The sequence below is a fragment of the Cyprinus carpio genome, chromosome A8, assembly GCF_018340385.1.
Source record: "Cyprinus carpio isolate SPL01 chromosome A8, ASM1834038v1, whole genome shotgun sequence".
Taxonomy (NCBI): domain Eukaryota; kingdom Metazoa; phylum Chordata; class Actinopteri; order Cypriniformes; family Cyprinidae; genus Cyprinus; species Cyprinus carpio.
The window spans coordinates 8,143,533-8,162,678 of record NC_056579.1 but is presented as its reverse complement, the minus strand read 5'-3'; the positions used below and the strand labels follow the sequence as shown (position 1 = coordinate 8,162,678).

Genomic DNA, 19,146 nt, shown 5'->3' with positions numbered 1-19,146 from the left:
TTCCTCAGCAGTTTTTCAGAAAGGGTTCGAAACCACTAGAACGTGTAGTACATTTTCCTGTTGCTTATGCATTATTGTTTGCATGGTGAGTGCCATTATGAATTATGCAGTTTTAAAAAAAATATTGAATGTGTAAGAAATTGAGCTCCATGACCATTTATATCCTGGTTGATTTATTCATGATGTTGGAATAAGGATAGGCCAAGAAGACGGCTGGATGCTTTAATATAGACTCATCAGTCTTTCCATGTCATGAACTTGGTTCTGCTGTTTGAAGATTCTTAAAATTGGGATGCATGTTCATGATCAAATGCAAACAAACAACAACATACATTTATGCACAGAAGATGACTACATGGTTGAGCTTGTGTGTATTTGTGTATGTCTATCACAGGGTTTCTGTGGGTCTTTAAAAAGTCTTCAAAAGTCACCCTTAAACAAATTAAGGCCTAAAAAAAGTCTCAAATCAGAGCAGAAAGTCTTCAATTCAAGTTATTAAATGTAGCATGTAACTAAACAAATTAATATCTCCCTCAGTATTTTTTGTTTTCCAATAAAAATATCAAAATATCCTTATATCAAGATACATTTACTTGCAATGCAAATTGAACATACAAAGTCTTGTTTTCTGAGAAATTCAACAAATTGAAGTGGGCTGGTTTTCCCTTTGAATTAATGATAGACTCAATTTTGATCAATTTCTCATAAAACAAGAGTCCTTATTTGTACATTAAATTTATATTGATTTACGAATCTTCAGTAATTTGCACTGGCAAACAAGGCAAAAATAATGAAAAACATCACTTTTTTTGCAGTGTGATCAGACAGTAAGTTATTTTCATATTAAAATTTTTGTAATATAAATTAAAAATAATGGAGATCTATTGGAAGCTCTATTTTTAGTCTTTGAAGTGTTGCTGATACAACACTTTTACATCTGAAGACCATATTAATAATGTATTATGTTCCATTCAATTTCCTAAAATTTTCTTTATTGGTCTTAAAAAATTCTTAAATTTATCTCCATAAAACCTGCAGAAACCTTGTATTAGTACACATTAAGTGTATTCACATACACTTTACATACACAAGCTCGATTTCAGTCTGACTAAAGCAAAAATTCATATTTTTAAATGTCATGTCAATGATTAAATTGCAAAATCAGACTAGATAATGTCATTTTGGCCTGGCTTCCTCCAACTAGTCTGGATTTGGAGCCAACAAATCAATCAAAGGGTTGCAGAATTCCTTATGTTTTGGCTTTAACTGTACTGAATATATTCAAGAGACTGCAATAAAGTAAAATCTTTGAATAGATTGTGAATTTGTGTGATTATTTTATGCAAAATTAATTTATTTGTTTGTTTGTTTGTTTGCATGCTACAGGGTGAGAGAAAAGCGGTCCCACTGATACCTGTGACCTGGTCGACGAGAATGCGGGAGGTGATTATCCGTCCATACTGAGAGAAGAGTTGTTCCAGCTCCTTCTGGGTCATGGTCTTGGGCAGCCCACTCACGTACAGATTAGCGTCACGGATAGAAGCCGAACTGGGCCGTGCATATGAAACCTGTAATACAAAAAACACACAAACACATTGAGCATTTGTTGCAATTATCAAACTATAGTGGTTTATGTGGTAGGATTTGATATCAAAATGTTGGAAACTGTTCTGAACTCCACATCCACATGTGCTTGTTAAACATTTAATTTCATTTTGACTTTCGAGGCGATTTAAAACCTATTCGTCTTGCATTGGCATACAAGCATATGCAGTATTCAGATGCCAGAGGTCATCTGCGCACCTATTCTATCTCACACTGTGCTGGTGGTCTGTATTCTAACATTGACCTGGAGCAGCTAGAGACTTCAGAAGGATAATGCCCCCAAATCCTCCACTTGAGAACAATGAAGAATTCCCTTGACTTATTATAATATTTTGAAAAGGAACAACTTGCTGCGAGGGATTCTCTGTGATCCATGCTCATTCACAGATAAGGGATATACACATGACATCTAAAGAGCTTTGCAAATTGTCTCAAAGGAGGAATGAAAATGTAAATTCAATATTAACGTACACCACCTCTAACCCAGTTTCTGAAGGGAAACAATGTACCCAATAAACTGGGTATTCAAAATACAATGGTGTAAGTTAATGAACCCTTTGAACTACAGGCATAACTGCAGTCTATTCTGAAAAGTATCCAAAAGTAATGAAAAACAGAAACACTTAAAAATATTTGGAAGTGATGAGTAATTTATTTGTATAAAATATTAATTAAATCTAGAAATGAAGTACCAATGAAATAGCATATTTCTTACAGGCTTTATTATTCTAGGTTAATGTTTTTACATTTTATTTGAAATAATGTTTATTTTCATATAATTTATAATGTATATACTTATATACATTTATACATATACTTTATATACATTTATAATATATAAAGTATATTATAATATACTTTATATACATTTATACATTCTTTTATGATAACATTGAATAAAATTGTGTGTATGAGTGTCTATAAGTGTATCTTATTCATTATTGTAAACAATTTTTAAATAATTTAAGTTTAAACGTAAAACATTAGCTTATGTAAAACATTAACTGAATAAATGCAGGTAGTATCATAATTTTGTTTTTTGCAGTATTACCTTGTAAAGTATTACCAAATATTTTTCTATTAAATACTTTCCTAGTTCCGGTCATAAACATAAATTACAATAATAAATATATAAAAAATATTGTGACCTTAACTGAGATTAATAAAGGCGTAAAGCCTTTATTATTCTCAGTTAATGTCAAAATATTTTTTATATATTTATTATTGTAATTTATGTTTATATAGTTTGAAATTGTTTGAAGTTGTATATATATATATATAGATAGATAGATAGATAGATAAACATTAACTTCAATTAATAAATGCAGTCGGTGCCATGATTTTTATTTTATTTTATTTTTTACACCATTACCTAATTTTCTGTGAAATACTTTCCTAGTTCAGGTCTAGAAACAAATTATTAAATGCATTAATGGTACAATAACCACATGTCTGGCCAAGTTATATGTCAATACAGGTATTAACAGTGAATTAAAAAGATATTCAAGCAACGATTTAATTACACATAATTGGACTGTTTTAGTTTCTTTCCTACACTTGTACAGATTGACTCATTTTTAGAATAACCTCACTTAAAACACACAGCAGTAAATGATAAAGGCTAATTTGTTTTCAGAAAACACACATGATGGAAGAGCTTGTGTGTGATTGTGTGAGAGAGAAGGCTGGCTGTCATCTGTGCTGAATAACACTTTGGAACCTTCTGTTTGTGCCTAGAGTGAGAGCCAAGCCATCTATAGCTCTCTCACCCTCGCATTCCCCACATGCTCTAATATCAGTGCGCTGTGCTTACTAGCACCTTGGACAGCGCTCATTCCACCATACTCCCTCCATCTAACGCTCTGCTCACACGGCACGTTCTCCCCTCTCTCGACGTGTCAAACTCTGCAGCACCTTGGACAGTGTCTGTCACACTCTAAAACATGCTGTACTTATTTTCAACTTCCAATACCAGTCTCTTTCTTTTCTTACACACATGATGCAATTTTCACCCATTGCACCCATTCTCAATCAAATCTCAGAGTCACAGGCAAATTTAATACCATAATGTCACTGAACTTTACACAATTGTAGAGCGATAATTAGGTATTTTTTTTAAAGTAATCCTTGTGGGAAACTTCAGTGCTGTGGCTCATCCTATCTTCTTAAATGAGAATTATTTTCAAAAGGATAGTTCACCCCAAAATTAAAATTCCAAAACCCATGAGACTTTTTTCAGTTCCAAAGAATATCATAGTCCAAATGAATGCTTTCAGAAATATTATTTTCTTTTCACATGACTACTTTCATTACAAATATTTCATAAAAATAGTTTCCTGTGATGAATAGACCACAATTTCAGTCATTATTCACTAATATTCTTTCCATCCACTCTATTAACTGCTGTGACTGACTCATAGAGTGCTGGACTTGGGAACGTGATCTTTTCGGTCTTTGTTAACCAGATCAATTGATTCATTCAAAAGATCCAACTCAAAAGAATGATTTATTCATCATTCAACTTTCGCTACTTCTCTTGTGAAATCTTTTAAGAGTTCCTCAGGATTTTCAGTAAATAATGCCTTAAATTCCAATTTATTAATGACACAAAGTTGTTGTATGTCTTTAGAAGACTCAGAATTTCAGGTATGTGATTCTTCCGTATTGATGCAGATTTCCATATTTTGCAACCTGAAGTATGACTCACATGAATTGTGTAAATCCATTGAGAAAAAAATGCATGCATTTGTATGTAATGAGAATATTATTAGTTTTCATCAAAAGAGAAACTAAAATCTCCTAAGGTTTTCCCACCAAAATAAAAGCTCTATAATTTAACATTTAAAAGCAAAGTAATAAAGATATAAATATTAGTATTCTAATTTTGTTCTATAAAATAAAATGATAATAATCATTATTATTAAGTACTATTTTTTCAATTTACAATATTCTAGTATTATTGCAGTAATGTTTCTTTATTAATTGAATTATTATGTGATTAATAATATGAAAATTATAATTTTGATTAATAATCAAAATAAATACTTAAATACATAGCACACAAGTCATACAGTATGTATACTTTTATGATGCTTTAGTGTCCTTTTTGAAGCTGCAAAGCTCCAATCTCAATTTATTGAATATGTACTAAAAGAACGACCAGTACTCATTGCAAAATGTCTCCTTTTGTGTTCCACTCCTTTTGGGTTTGAATCGACATGTGGGTGAGTACAGAATTTGAGTACAGTGTACAGAATGACAACTTTTTTTTCTTCTTTTTGAGCAAACATCTCCATTTTCTGAATTTTCTTGTTGATTCCATGTTTTTGTTTGTCTCGCTCTCTCCCAATACAGCAGTTCAGTTTTAATTCAAGATGGGAAGATGTTTCTATCTCCCTGCCCTTTTAATGCTTACATCAATTTAATACATCCCCATCAATGCTCCAAGCAACAATCCCATCCCATATTTTCATTAGTTCTGACATTTGGGCAGCAGAGCCATCACAGGCTGAGCTAAACATGCTAAACACTCCTCTCCTCTCCTCTCCTCTCCTCTCCTCTCCTCTCCTCTCTCTCTCTCTCTCTCTCTCCTCTCCTCTCCTCTCCTCTCCTCCCTTCTTTTCTTTTCCTCTCCTCACCTCTTTTCTGTTTGCTTTTTTCTTGCCCTGTCAAGCAGCTCCAGATGTCAGATCTATCAACACCCTGTCTGCTGTGAGCAGTGTGTGTGTGTGTGTGTGTGTGTACACGTAACTCACAGCACAAGGCTATGCTCTTCTCGCCCTCAGTGGGATTTCTCCCATCACACCTCAACAGGAAGGCAAAGCCAGAGTTTTGCTGAGAAACGGAGAAGTGTCATGGAGAATTGTGTGTGTGTAACAAAATGATAAGCATACGGAAGTTGTGAGTGGAGTGAAACTCTCACTCTCATTCTTTTTTGTTTTTCAGCTGGTGAGATGCAGCTTTGTTGATCTGTTTTCATGGACTTCCTGCATTAGCTGATGTGCTTGAGAGACCCTGAATCTGACACCGGCATTTTGCGAAAGAATATAAACCGCCACAGACGTCTTTTCTCACTTCCTTTCTCGTCTAAACAGCCTCTTGTAAACATATACATCATCAGCTTATTTCAGCAGGAGGGCCCTCATAAACGCAGTTTTTCTTGCTCGGCTGAAAAGAGCATAGAACTGCACTTCGGATAATTACCCTCTCCTTCTTTTTTCCCCTTTCTCTTGCTCATCCACTCTTAGACGCAGCTGTCTGTTGCTATTAGATGGTCTGTCTTCATCCCAGCTCGACAGGGGGTGGGGTTACGATGGAGGCTTTATGAGAAGGATGACCTTGGAACACACTTATTAGAAGTTATAAGACAGAGGATTTCATTTCTTTTCTGCCGGATTACAGCAGGAGAGCATCTTTTGAGAAGGTTGGTGCTGGTCTGAATAAGAGGTTTCATGGAGTGCAAGAGAAAGGAGGGCTGAGAGCGTGAGAGGTGTAAAAGAAAGATCACACTAAAGAAGATAAAAACAATATAAAAACAAACACATGATTAACAAAGGACATGCTATTTCTGTATTTCATTCCTCAGGGCCCAAGGACTTTCAGCCCACTCAACCAAACGGATTGGAGTGACAACGTGTCCTGACCAGACACGGCGTGATGAAGCGATAAGCAATCAAAGCTCTTCCGTGTACATCACAGTTTTTGTCCTTTCCAGCTGCGGCCACAAGAAACCACAGCAGATTTTGACAGTCGCTTATATTGCTATTTCTGTATTTCATTCCTCAGGGCCCAAGGACTTTCAGCCCACTCAACCAAGCATAGTCGGCTAAAAATATATAACACTTGCATTAAAAGCATATAATTTCTGATATGTCAGAAATTGCTAGTTTCTGTTCAATAAAGGTAAAAAAAAAAAAAAAATTCTAAAAGATCTATATGTAGAACACCGACAGTAATAAGTAGGTGGAGAAATCAGAGAACACGTGGGGCTAAATATTCAACCATCAAACCCACTAAAGCAAATTTACATTTGAGTTTGTATTCTGGTCGGTTTAAGAATAAAATTATTGCATAAAATGTGACTCATGAACTAAGCAAAAAGAACAAACGTCAAACAAATTACGGTGATTTCAGGAGAGTTACAATTGTGTAGAGGAACATCTGATCAATGCACTATTGACAGTGTCTTGACCTTTTTTTTTTTTTTTTTGTATCTTGATGTTAAATTGATACTTTATATTTCAGTTTTGACATTTCAAAATGTGAAACTTTAAAACTGGCTTGAAGTTGTATCTTATTTTTTAAACCCCCCACTCTAAAATTGTATATTCTGGTAACACTTGGTAGGACCTGTCTAGTCCAAAATTCTTCTCCACATAGCATTTTGGCTTTCATTGTGGACAGACAAATTGCTTGTCGCTTTGCACTTGGTTAAGACAGTGTGTGAAACGGGAGCATCTTTGGTTGTGTCGATTCCAGTGTTCATGTATGTGTGTGCGCAAGCATAAAATCAATCATGCATGAGATGTGTGTGTGAATCTCAAAGTGCACAGTAGCATGCGTTTTGTTTGTGAACGTAGGCACGCTAAGTCATCTTGCTTCATTACCTGTAAGTCTGAATTTGTCGGAGTGTGTGGCGGAGAAGGAAGTTGAACATGGTTAGAAGAAGTATGCTCAGCAGCATCATTCCTGCAGGTTATGACAACTCCCCAACAGACAGCATGAAAATTTGTGTTAGACTAAATTGTGCCCTTAGGCCAAACCGCTGTGTGCTCACTTGAGTATTTCAGATTTCAAAACATAATACCATGACTCTAAATTTAATACCAGTCTATAATAACAATAATCATCATAATATTTAATGTATAATAAAATAATATTAATTTATTATTATTATTAATAAAACTACAATGCATTAATTTATATTTTAAATATATTGTTTTTTTTTTTACATTAATTCACGATTCTTAATGCTCTTATAAAATGGTTGCAACATCAATATAAAATAGTGAATGTGCAATGTCAAAAATAAGTAATTATACTTAAGTCTCACAATTCTCATTTCCTAATGTGGTTCACATAACATGTTGGTTTATTTTGAGTCAGAGATGAATGACAGCTATGACTTGCAGTTCAGTCAGATGTTAATTCAGTAACCGCTGTGATGGATTGAATAAATGGTTTGTTAGAATGATTCAAACTGATAACTTGGAAGTTTTTGACTGATTCACAGTACAAAGTAGCCATGAACTACAGCCAAATGTTTTTTATTTATTTTTCTTTTTTTCAGGATTGTGCTATAATAAAGGGGTAAAAAGAACCAGTTCAGAAGTCATATGGATGGCCCTAGGATGGGAACGAAAACCTGAGGTGTGTTTGGCTGATAAGTGCAGTGATATAACAGTGTGTTTATGTATGTGTATCGCTGCCTCCCTGGAAGTGTGTTTTGTCACTGAGAGAAGTGCCATGTGGCAGGAAGCTGTGATGATCAGCAAACACACACAGAGTGAGTCATTCTGTCTCTGATGGATTCTTAGCTGATGCTGAAACCAGTACTAGAAACACTGCTGGCCAACACATACACACTGCCACTCTGGAAAACGCCCATGTTTGTGTGCATTGTGCTGTGCTCGTTCAAAAACAGCCCTGCCCAAGTCTGTTCTTTCTCGTGTCTCTCTTTTTCTTTTGCTCTCACACACCAACACATGCATGCTTTTGCTGTTATGTTAAGAGATACTGAGCCGTGTTTTCATAAACAGGCGAAATCCAATCTGATTAGATTAGGGTGGATGTAAGTGAGATGTCTGGGATTATAGGCCAGATGAAAACACACACACAGCCAGATTATGCCTTGAGCAGCAGTCAGAATTTACTGTCAAAACCGGCTGCTTCTAAATTTACCACAAATGCTGCTGAGGAAAATGGAACAGATCTATTTCATTGCATGAATTATTTAATAATAGAACAGAAATTAGTAGAGTAGAAAAGAATAGAGGAAATCAGACCAGAATATCAAAACAGCTAAGAGAATAAAATAGACAGCAAAGTATATAATGACATAAAACATAACATTGATGAAACACAAAAAACTAATAGAATAGAATAGAAAATGAGAGATCAGAACAAAAAACATGACAACAGAATAGAATGACAAAAGAGAATAAATGGAATAAAACAAAACAGGATAGAATAGAAAAGAAAAGAATAGAACATGACAGATCAGAATACTGAACATAATAGAATGACTATAGAGATGGAATAAAACCGAACATTGATATAACAAAACTGAATAGAATAAAATAGAACAGAAAACAAAATGACAGCTCAGAATATTGAATGATAGTAGAATGACAAAAGAGAATAAAATAGAACAAAACAGAACATTAATAAAATATAACAAAACCACATAGAATGGAACATAAAATGACGCATCAGAACCAAATAGAATAAAATGACAATAAAACAGAATCGAACAGAACATCAGAATGAAAAAAATGGCAGATAAGTATATTATGAAATTAGATCAGAATAAGTATAAGTATAAGTATATTATGAAATTAGATCAGAATAAAATATATCCAAATAAAACTGAATTGAAAATTGAAACATAATAGAACAAAATATGACAAAATACCAACGTGTCTGTACAGAATAGAATGGAATAAAACATAGCAGAGCATGACAGAATAGAACAGATCAAAATCTCCACAGTGAAAGCCGACACATTTTAGGCATCTATTTAGCACGCACATTATTTCATTATACATGCTATTTCCCTCTTTTTGTATGACTTCATGATTTGACATTTTGAGATTCATTTACATATCAATTACACTATTTTTCCCTTTTCTTCCTTCAGTTGCTTTCCTGTTTCCTTCTGCATCTTAATGAGTCAGATTTGCCCTCCTCTCTCTTTGTGCTGCCGCGCCTCAGCCCAGCACGAGCCAGTGTACCCCACATGTATTAATCAATGCAGCTCCACTGGCACAAACGCTGACAGGAAACATTCGCCGAATTGACTGGCACAGACGTGAGAAATGGCGACTGGGAGGACGCTTCCACCTAAATGAGATGTTGCTCTGTTACGTCTGTTATCTGTTATGTTTAAATAGATTCAATTCCAGGTGCGGGTGACCTGTTAACTGGAGAGGCCCTGAGAGAACCTTCTCAATGCTGTGCCCTTGAGCGAGAGGCACTGGCTTCAGGGGGGGACCGCTACTGCAATTAGCATAATATGGGTTACTTTGGCTGAAAAGTGTTTGGTAAACAGCAGGCAGGCAGTAACCTATCAACATGAACCTGAACGCTGATCCCAACGTACACACTGAGGTATGCATACAAATGCACCACAATACAGCTGTTCTTGGTTTTTATGTTAATTTACTGAGAGTAATCATACAAAAAGAATGTGATTTAAAAAATCTGGTAATTCCATTCAATTAATAAACTGGCATATCATTTAATTAATTAATTTAATTAAAATGTTACGCATATCGTACACACTAAAATTAAATAATTAAAAAAATAAGTAATTAAAATGATTTTTTATATAACAATTTAAAAAAATGATTAAATAAATATTATTATTATAGTATTATACCATAGTGTGTGCATATATTTATTCAGGTAGTACACAACACCACACACACACATCCAATGTTCCCCTCAATTTTTTTTCTGTGCTGAGCAAAACTTTCTCAAATTGGGCGGACATTTCGGGCCACCTGTTGCAAAAACATTCTTTATACCAGACATGTACAGCGCGCACAAAAAAAAGTGTGTAACTTTTAACTTAATGTGCTATTTGTATTTGTATTAGACCGCTTGACTAAATGATGTACTTTTAGATTACCTGAGGAGAAAACTGTATATTAATATATATATATATATAATATATAATATATATATATATATATATATATATATATATATATATATATATACAGTATAATACACTGCAATTGCAAAAGTTTGGGATCAATAATGTTTATTAAAATAAGTTCTTATAAGGCTGCATCAAGGCTGTATCTATTGATTTGATAAAAATATTGAATATTATTTCACAAAATAATATTGTGAAATTATTATTGCAATTTAAAATAAAGTTTTCTATTTGAATATACTTTAAAATATAATTTATATTCATATGAAGCAAAGCAATTTTCAGGGCATCATTTCTCCATACATGATCCTTCACAAATCATTGCCTAATATGCTGATTTATAATCCAATGTTGGAAACAGTTGTGTGCTGTCATAATATTTTTTTGGGACTTGTGGTATTTTTTTCGGGATTCTTTGATAAATAAAAAAGTTAAAAAGGACCAGTGTTATTCAAAAATAGAAATTTTGTGTTACAATATACACTACTAAATTTTTTTCTTTTCCTTTTTAAGTGGTGGTCAATGTTTTTTTAAAGAAATTAATACTTTTATCAGCCAAGAATGTGTTAAATGGATAAAAAGTGATAATACCAGACATATTTTTGAGAAAAAGCATTTCATTTGGATAAATGCTGTTCTTTTTAAACAATTTTTATTAATCTAGAATTAAAGAAAAAAGTAAAAACGTTTATTGCAAAAAAAAGTTAAAAATATTAAGCTAGGCACAACAGTATTCATCTACTGAAAAATAATTTCAATGATAGGCAGATTAGAATGATTTCTGAAGGCTAATATGGACACTTTGAAGGCTGGAGTAATGATGCTGAAAATTCAGCTTTGATCCACGGGAATAAATGATATTTTAAAGTATGATTAAAAAGGAAACCAATATTAGAAATTGCAATAATGTTTGCAGTCAATATTACTGTTTTTTTGATCCTTCTGGATATCTTCTGATCGATAAAAATAAATACATCTTGGATGAGCAGAGACTCCAGTAAAAAACAGGTCAATTATTTATTGAGGTTAATAATATAGGCCTAACATAATATAATATGTTGTGTAACAAACTGAGGCTATTTAAACTGATTGAATAGAATCAATAGTAATAGAGAATCGAATCTTGAATAGAAGAAAAGAATAGAATAGAAGAGTCTGAAGGCATTTAAACTGGTGATCTGTAAGTTTCAAATATAAAAAAAAAAAAAAAACACGTGAACGTCAATTCTTCAATATAGCTATCTAAACATCCCTATGATGTACAGTTTGCACACTACACCTGTTAGTGACTGTAAATGTCTCTGAGTTTTGTTACCGTTTGTGCCCATCATCCGCTGTTTCCAGCAACTTAATCAAAGCCACTCTTCTTTAATACATGATGACGTTTATGTCACATGTCATTGCGTTTGCGTCGGGGCTCTCGAGTTGAGCTATTTCGTAGGCTACGCAACCATTAAAATATTCGGTTTCAACCGCGGACTCATTGGGCGCACAATCACTTCCCTTTCTATGAAACTGTAAACCGCATTCACCGGTTCTAACTCTTAACGTGATATCAGGCTCTATAGCGGTTTACCGAGCATTATGCATTGCAATTCATTCGCTTTCGCAAATAGCTTTCCCAAACGTCGCATTTATGCGTGTGCGCGGCACATTATTTGCTTCTGCGCGGAAGCGGTGGAATGAAGTGTGCGCGGCCGCGCGCGCGCGCCAGCTTAGAGGGAACATTGACACACACACACACACACACACCACACAACAAACACACACACACACTACACACATACACACACACATCACAACACACAACACAGTTCACACACAATTATTCAAAATTATGGTTCTATGGGGTCAGTAAATATTCAATTTTACATTTTGTTCTACAAACATTTTCACATTTTTAAATTTAAGTCTATTTTAATAGAATTTAAAATATTATTTATTTCTGTTTTGGCAAAGCTGTTTATGGCAAATGTTTATTCAAGTTTACAGTTTCTACTAGTGTGGTCACGTACCTTAATAGTTTTGGTCTGAAGTCTGAGTCCATTTAACGTGTTGATGGCTTTCTCTGCATCTTTTGGGTCAATGTAGTTGACGAAACCATAGCCAAGACTCTGCCCTGTAGTAACAACAAAGAAAGGGAAGGAAAAGAAAAGACATATTTTAATTTAAAACATTCAATGTGCAGAAAGACATAAAACTGTGAAAGCAATTCAAGCCTTTCAAAGTGTATCGCTTTTCTTTACCAACCCTAAAAAGTCTTTAAAACCACTTAAAACCATTAATCACAAGAACTATGCATACATTATGAGATAAATGACATTAACACTTAACGATATATGCAGCATTAGCCTGACTAGCAGTGACTAGTTTGAGTTCATGTTTGGATAGCGCACATTAAGCGAAAGCTTTCGCTGGAAACCTCTGACAGAGTCTTTAGTGGAATTATTTTGATTTAACCTCTTCTAACCGTCTGCTGCTCCTCTGAAGGCGAGGCAGCCATCATCTGCTATTTGACTTAAACAGAAACCCTGCAGCTAAAGGCCTATGTGGTACTGCCCCCCCTCTTCCCTTTTCGTTCTTGCTATACAAATGCAGTGGAACTCGAGAACAGCGTTGGACTTATCCTCATTAATGGAAACAGACAGCGCTAAGTCCACAGTGTACACACAAAGTGAATCACAAATGTGAAAGAGTGCTATGCCCTGCGCCAAACAAGCACAAGCTAAAGCGCGGCAGATACCGCAGGGGGCGAATGGAGAACTTCTCGCTGCCCTTGCTTCAAAAGGCATGCCACCTTCTCTTTCTCTCTGGATTACGGAGGATTACCAATCCCTCTGTCGTTCATTAAGACCCCTGTCTGAACCAGAAAATTGAGAAGCAGCGATACAGCACTATTCAAAGCCTGAAACTGATGTTTTAAAGTTTCTTTAAATATTAATAGTTTAATCCTAGACAGTGGTTTAGCACTCAGGTGCTGCTCTTTCATAGCTTACAGCATTCTGACAAGGTTGAAACAGCAACGTTGGGTCAACTAATGGTGCGAGTTTGGGGGAAAGGATTGTGTTCAAGAAAATCTGTTTAATCCAATTATTTTGGCTGATTATTCATTAATTCTGTTTACTGTCACAACATTCTCAGATGTTTCTTTTACATTGTTAGCTAAAAGAAGCTAATGAGACAATTGTTGACATGGATTCTGCACAGAAGTGTCTATAGCATAGCCCTAATTTGGTTAGACATGTTTGAATTCATATTTAAGTCTTTTGTTTGCAGATTTTGGCTGATCGGAATGAAATCACTGTGCTTTATATCAATAATATTTATGTATACACTATTCTATACCATATATTGTTTAAATGATTGGGGTCAGTATTTTTTTACAGCAAGGATGCATCAAACTGATCAAAGGTGACAGTAGAGGCATTTATAATGTTACAAAACATTTCTGTTAATCACAGAATCCTAAGAAAAAAAAATTCTCATGATTTTTCACAAAACTATTAAGAGCAGCACAACTGTTTGTGACATAGATAATAAGAAATGTTTTGAGCAGCAAATTAGAATATTATAATTGTTTCTGAAGAATCATGTGACACTGAAGACTGGAGTAATGACTGCTGAAAATTCAGCTTTCCCATCACAGTAATAAATTATATTTAAATCCTTAAATAAAGTTATTTAAATCCTACTAACCTTAAACTTTTGGACACCAGTGTATTTATGTGGTGAATATTCTGGACATGCTGTGCCAATCTCAAAAATTGAGAAAGTGTGTGTGGGAAAATAGAAATGGAAAGGTTGGTGTAAATTAAGTGTGTTTCCGAAGCACTGTCATGCAGAACTTCAGCTCTGGATAATGATACATTCAGAGAACACATCGAGAAAAGAAAGAGACTCTGCCTAACTTCTTCATTTGTCTTTTTCTATCTCCACCATCTCAGCTGTGTTTCTCACTCTCTTCCCTTTGTGCCCCAGAGCATTTGGCCCCACGTTGGCATGTCCCCAAAACCCAAAAAAACCGTGTGTATATGTGCGTGTGGGTGGATGTGTGTTTGCATGATTGTGTGTTTGAGCGTACAATAATGGGTTCATAAAACAATGTGTTGTGTAATGTCCCTTTGCCTGATGGCATTTCCATAACATCGCTAGTAGTTGTTCTTGCCTCCTTTGGAGTTCTTGCCTGAGGATAAGGTGAGGCAGACCAAGGCCACTGCTTCAGTCAAAGGGATTTATCCCACCAGTATAATACACACACACACACACACACACACATCTCTTTTCTATCACACAGCGGTGCGACAGTGGAGATCTCAGTGGGAGACCAGAACCAGGCTGTTCGCTAAGAAAAAAGCACCAGCGCACATACCTACGTACACTTGGGTTACGACGATTGTTGTGGAACTGAGTCATATTCTTAATATTTTAAGAGAATGAAAAGACGAACCCCTTAGTGAGTTCATTAATTATTAATTTAAGTGCATAATTTCATTATTAGTCTTTGTAGTCTATGACGATACAAAGAATAAAACCAACTTCCTTTAAAGAAAGGAGGCTGCAAGTTGTTTTGACAATCTCGAAGGGCCTTTTTTTGGCAAGGCAATTATTTAGCTAATTTAATTTCCCTGCGAACAGACACATTAACAGAACCTTAAACTGATCTCTATTAAATATCTCATATCTCATCTGTGCTCTGTAACAAACTACAGAGGCACAACCTCAAAGAAAACATGCAATATTACAGACATGCATGAAACAACTTGCTGCTGCACCTGCTTATGGACATGTTTATGGATTTAGACATGTTTTATTCAGAGTGTTTTAATGCTCATGGGTTTGTAACTGAAGTGTTTATAATATACTTTTATTATGATTTTACACATTGTTTTAACAGTTTTAGACAAGAATTGCAATTTAAAATTGAATTTAGTATATATCTTCAGAGCAGCTTTAGGTTGTGTTGATTGATATATCTAGTGTAATAGTAACTGCCTTGTTGTTAATTATTAAAAAAAAAAAAAAAAAAAAAAATATATATATATATATATATATATATATATATATATATATATATATATATTTTTTTTTTTATAAATCGGTAATACTTTATTTTAAGGTGTCCTTGTTATAGCATAATCATACATTTAAGTACTGAGTAATATTAATTAATTACATGTACTAACTATATTGTTAGGGTTAGGATTAGGGTTTGGCCTAGGGTTACTTGCATGTAATTATCCATAATTAATTGTTATTATAATAGTAAGTACATGTAACGTGTAACAAGGACACCTTTAAATAAAGTGTTACCAGATTTTCTTTTATATGTAAAGAAAATTAACATTATAACTTAAATATGTGCTTTTGAAGGGTTGTATGTCCCTCAGTTTAGTCTGTGCTATTTTTTAAATGTCAGTCTATACAAAAACTGGGCATCCATGGCCATTGTTTCGAGATTTTACTGTGTTTTTCAGCATTGTGTGTCATGATCATTGTGTTTTCAAGATGATGTGTCGAGTTAAAAATAGTTCAGCTCAAAAACGTGTCTTGAGACCCCCTGCATTCTATTCCTTTTTGTATTTTTTGAAGCTGTTTTTGAACAATTATATGTAAAGCCAACTAGTCATTCAGAAAACCCATGTGTTCTTGTACTTTCCTAAATCTCACAGACACATAAAAAAAACACCTTCACAGATATGATTCCTATACTAGGTATATATATATATATATATATATATATATATATATATATATATATATATATATATATATATATATATATATATAAATATATATATAAATAAATATATATATACTATGTACCGTATGTTTGGAAATACATATGTGGTATACACACCTACACACAGAATATAAAATTCGTTCACACAACCAGATCATATACCCACGCAGACACAGCACATGAATACAAAGCACACACAAACACAATCTCTTCAGCACACCCAGGGTTACCTACAATGGACAGCAGTGTAGGTATCGGAGAGGGTTACAGTCAGGGCTGCCTCATGAATTTATTATTGAGGGAAGTGAGAATCACAGGGAATGTTTCATGCCAAAGTCAGTGCTCTGCTATCCTGCATCATACCTATTCTGTGAATATTTCATGCCATGTTTGATCTACAGAAGTGGGATTATATTTTGTTCTGTTCTGTCATTAGCTTTTTAGTGTGCTATTTACATGAAATCGGAGAGAATATTCTTATTTCTGTGGTGGAAAGTAAGATGATCAATATACACAAACTGTATAAAATGTGAATTTGTAACAAAAACAATTGAGGATTTTGACAGAGCCCATTAGAAATATGCAATAAACATCAAATGGCACAGCGAAAGAGAATTACCTCTATGCTATTTAATTAGTATAATGGTTACATTAACTTATATATTTTAATTGTCAATTAAAATTGAAACTGAAATGATGCATTGCGCTTTTAATGAGCTTTTAATGAGTGTGGATCTCCATTTTTCCAGCACTTTCTGTTCCCCAGCAGGATAGACGTGCAGTCAAATTTGGAAACATTGGAAAGGCTTTTTCAAAGACAATGCTTAACACCAATTAAAAGGATATTTTTCACAAATAAACAGCTTATGACTATTAGTGTGTAGGCTCCTGATGGGTTTTTCATTGCGATGGGACACGGCTGAAGCTGGAGCGTAACAGTGATGTACGAGAGCTTGATCAAGGCTTGTGTGTGTTCTGTGAGTGTGTGGGTAAACTAAAGAGTATAGATTTGGCTGGTTAGCATGGCCTAGTTAGCACCTGCTGGTAAGTGCTGTAACTACAATGTCTGGATCCAAAAAGCGTCCTTCTCCTTTGACAACATGGGGCAGCTGTGGCCTAATGGTTAGAGAATTGGACTTGTAACCAGAAGGTCGCAGGTTCGAGTCTTGGTGCTGGCAGGAGTTGTAGGTGGGAGTGAGTGAATGAACAGCGCTCTCTACCACCGTCAATACGCATGGCTGAAGTGCCATTGAGCAAGGCACTGAACCCCCAGTTGCTCCCCGGGCGCTGGATATAGCTGCCCACTGCTCCGGGTGTGTGTTCACGGTGTGTTCACTTCTCACTGCTGTGTGTGTGCACTTGGATGGGTTAAATGCAGAGCACCAATTTCGAGTATGGGTTACCATACTTGACAAATGTCACGACTTTCACTTTTCACATTCCAAGTTTTTGTTTTTGAAAGAAATCTCGTTAACACTTTACAATAAGGTGTCATTTGTTAACATTAGTTAATGTATTAACTAACATGAACTAACAATGAACAATACATTTGTTACAATATTTATCTTTGTTAATGTTAGTTAATGAAAATACAGTTATTCATTGTTCATGTTAGTTCGCAGTGCATTAACTAATGTTAACAAGTACAACTTTTGATTTTAATAATGTATTAGTAAATGTTGAAATTGTTAACTAATACTGTTAATTACTGTTAACTAATGAACCTTATTGTAAAGTGTTACGCTCACCAAGGCTGCATTTATCTATCTGTTTATTCAGAATTCTTTATAAAGTTCAAATGAACACATTTATTTGAAATATAATTTTTTGTTACAATGTAAAACTTTCTTTTAAAAAAAAATAGAAGAAGGTGTCCACTTATTTTATTTTATTATTATTATTCTACTACTTTTGAAGCTCTAAAAGAAATGGTCTATTATTTTAACATTTTTGTCTGTCTGTTCTCTTTTACTACACAGATTAGGATAGCTGCTTGGTGTGTGCTGACAACCAGTCTGCATTGTCATTTGCTGCAGATCCAGAGCGATCAGTCATATGAAATTTACAGCTCAAGTGCTTGGCTCAAAAATTATGTGTCCCATGAAGAGCAAAGATAGCCGATTACAAATCACATACTTCCAGGGGGTCCATCGCCAGATGAGCGGCTGCCATTAAGATGAATGGGAATGCTAACGGATAACAGGTATTACAGACCTCCTGCTGGATGATTTTATAACTTGGGTGCATATTTTTGATCCAGAAAATATGGTTCATAATATGCACAGCTGTATTTTTGTTCCCTAGAGACATAGCATAAGTGTTTTGTCATGTTTGTGAACCCATGGCGTGTGCATGAAAAAAGTATCATTAGCTGTAGCATCACTACACTGGAGTCACAAGGTCCCAAAACCACTGTCCTCTTTTCTCTCATAATCACCGTATCAGTGATAGCGAAGATGAGGAAGATGAGGAAGGGCATGCGTGAGCTGCCCCCTGTCTGGGTCTCTTTTAGCTCTTGAGGAACACGCTGCGTCAAATGGGAAGAATGAGATGTTTCTCTCTCTGTTAAATTGAGGCTGTTTGGAGTGAGAGGCTCCATTTGGAGGAGTCATATTTGAACCATTATGCCTCTTACCTCAGCAGCAGGAGTCAAAGTGTGTGAGATGATAAAATGAGTGTGTATCCAGTGGGTGTCCTTCCTCTCTTCTCACACACACACTCACATATACGCTTTTACTATTTATGGTACATATCATTTATAATAGCACACTCGCACACACACATATTCCTCTGTGCTCAACATCATTTATCATCAAAGCTTTGCACATGAAAGATATATTTGACTGATTTTCGCTGTTCTGCTGCTTGGCAGTGAGCTAAAAATCTTCACGCTGGATTCTCGCTAATTTCCCCCTCTCTC

General features: G+C 34.8%; 1 protein-coding gene across 3 annotated transcripts in view; it reads right to left on the bottom strand.

Annotated features, from left to right (window-relative positions):
- The window catches only part of LOC109068983 (ELAV-like protein 4), an 80,868-nt gene that overhangs the window by 15,900 nt on the left and 45,822 nt on the right, over positions 1-19,146 (bottom strand). For all 3 annotated transcript variants that reach the window (XM_042761915.1, XM_042761917.1, XM_042761916.1), the window contains exons 4-5: positions 12,502-12,605; positions 1,415-1,568 (exon numbers count right to left, since the gene is read on the bottom strand). In XM_042761915.1, the coding sequence (XP_042617849.1) occupies positions 1,415-1,568; positions 12,502-12,605 (258 nt within the window). The remainder of the gene's footprint in view (positions 1-1,414; positions 1,569-12,501; positions 12,606-19,146) is intronic.